At 32.7% G+C, this 1,726-nt stretch overlaps 1 protein-coding gene across 1 annotated transcript in view; it reads right to left on the reverse strand.

Moving 5' to 3' along the window:
* Window positions 1–1,511, reverse strand: part of HELRODRAFT_174799 (hypothetical protein) — a gene marked incomplete at both ends in the record, with an annotated part of 3,150 nt that extends 1,639 nt beyond the window's left edge. Inside the window, 2 exons of the mRNA XM_009022240.1 lie at window positions 648–858; window positions 975–1,511. Of these exons, the coding sequence (XP_009020488.1) occupies window positions 648–858; window positions 975–1,511 (748 nt within the window). The remainder of the gene's footprint in view (window positions 1–647; window positions 859–974) is intronic.
* Between the last annotated feature and the right edge of the window lie 215 nt (window positions 1,512–1,726).

A 1,726-nucleotide genomic window follows, 5' to 3' on the forward strand; every position in this document is an offset into this window, starting at 1 on the left:
TACATTCAATCCTACACATATATACATACAACATACATACACACTTACACACACACACACACACACACACAGACATACGTACACACACACACAGACATACGTACACACACACACACACAGACATACGTACACACACACACACACACACAGACATACGTACACACACACACACAGACATACGTACACACACACAGACATACGTACACACACACACACAGACATACGTACACACACACACACAGACATACGTACACACACACACACAGACATACGTACACACACACACACACATATCTACACATACACCGTCATCGCCATTACATTACCGACATTTTTTAATTAACGTTTACTCATCTTTTCATCATTTTTATTCTTCTTTATCTTTTTTTTCTTCTTCTTCTTATTATTATTATTAGTAGTAGTAGTAGTAGCAGCAGCAGTAGCAGTAGTAGTGGTGGTGGTCTCGTCATCACTATCTAAAGTAATTCTACAGCCATCATCGTCATTATCATCATTAATCAAGCTCTTTTTAATAGTACGTTTAACATCAACATCAATCGCATTAATATTATTCATATTATTTTCGTTAATATTATTACTTATACTATTATCATCATCGTCATCATCATCGTCGTCGTTGTAAATACTTTTACAACTACTATTACTATGATGATAATAATAATTATTATTATTATTCCTCTTATTGCTCCCAATATCTCTAATGACATTGGCTATATTCTGGGACAGGTCAAAGGTCACAAGGGGTATTGGTGATGATGTCGATGAGGACAGCGATTGTAGACCGGCCCAGAAAAGTTTAAATCCACTTTTAATCCCTGACCAGGCAATTCGGCCGGCCTGTGTAGGAGTGTGTTTATTTGTGTGTGTGTGTGTGTGTCTGAATAACACTCATCAAATATTTAACAATACTATTTTAAATGTATTACCAAAAAAATGATAAACATTCTACTTACATTTTTAGCAAACCTTTTAGCATTTTTTTGAGATTTTTTGGCATTGGATTTAAATTTAGCATACTTCCCGTTAGCAATGCTATTAAATTTATTAAACTTTCTTTTCTTATTTTTCAGTTTAGCAATCTTCATAGTCTTTTGACAGAGTGGCCTTGACATTCCTGTTCTGTAAATACTTTCAGGGTAATTAATATTAGAGAGAGTTACTTTGTCAACGTTGGCAGCAATGGCATTATTGTCAACACTATTTTCATTACATGACAAACTCATCTGGTTAAACTTCACTACACTGTCTCCCAGAGAAGAGTCATTCCTAAAAGATTTCAGTGAAATAGATTTTTTCATTTTTATGATAAACTTTACTGGGGACAGAATTTTATTCTGATCCTCTTCACTAATTAACAGGCATGCCTGGTCATCATCTGAGTTCAGTAACTCGTTAGAATCGTGATGCATGTTGTTGTAATAATTGTTATTGTTGTTCGTGTTAGATGCAAAAGGATTTTCCAGTATTTTGTTGTTGCTTGATCCCAACATATTTTTGTTAATTTTTTTTTCTAAACTTGAATTGAGAATCACCTAATGAGAATAGAAGATAAATCTTAAATAAAAAAAAATAAATTAAATTAATTAAATTAAAATAAAAGATGAATAAATTAGATTTTATAAAGCTAAAGGAAGCCTTTAGAGTTTAGGCTAAAAAAAACACACAAAAATGAAAAAAGAATACTCCTATCAACAATATTGATTAG

Source organism: Helobdella robusta, assembly GCF_000326865.2.
Source record: "Helobdella robusta unplaced genomic scaffold HELROscaffold_31, whole genome shotgun sequence".
NCBI lineage: Eukaryota > Metazoa > Annelida > Clitellata > Rhynchobdellida > Glossiphoniidae > Helobdella > Helobdella robusta.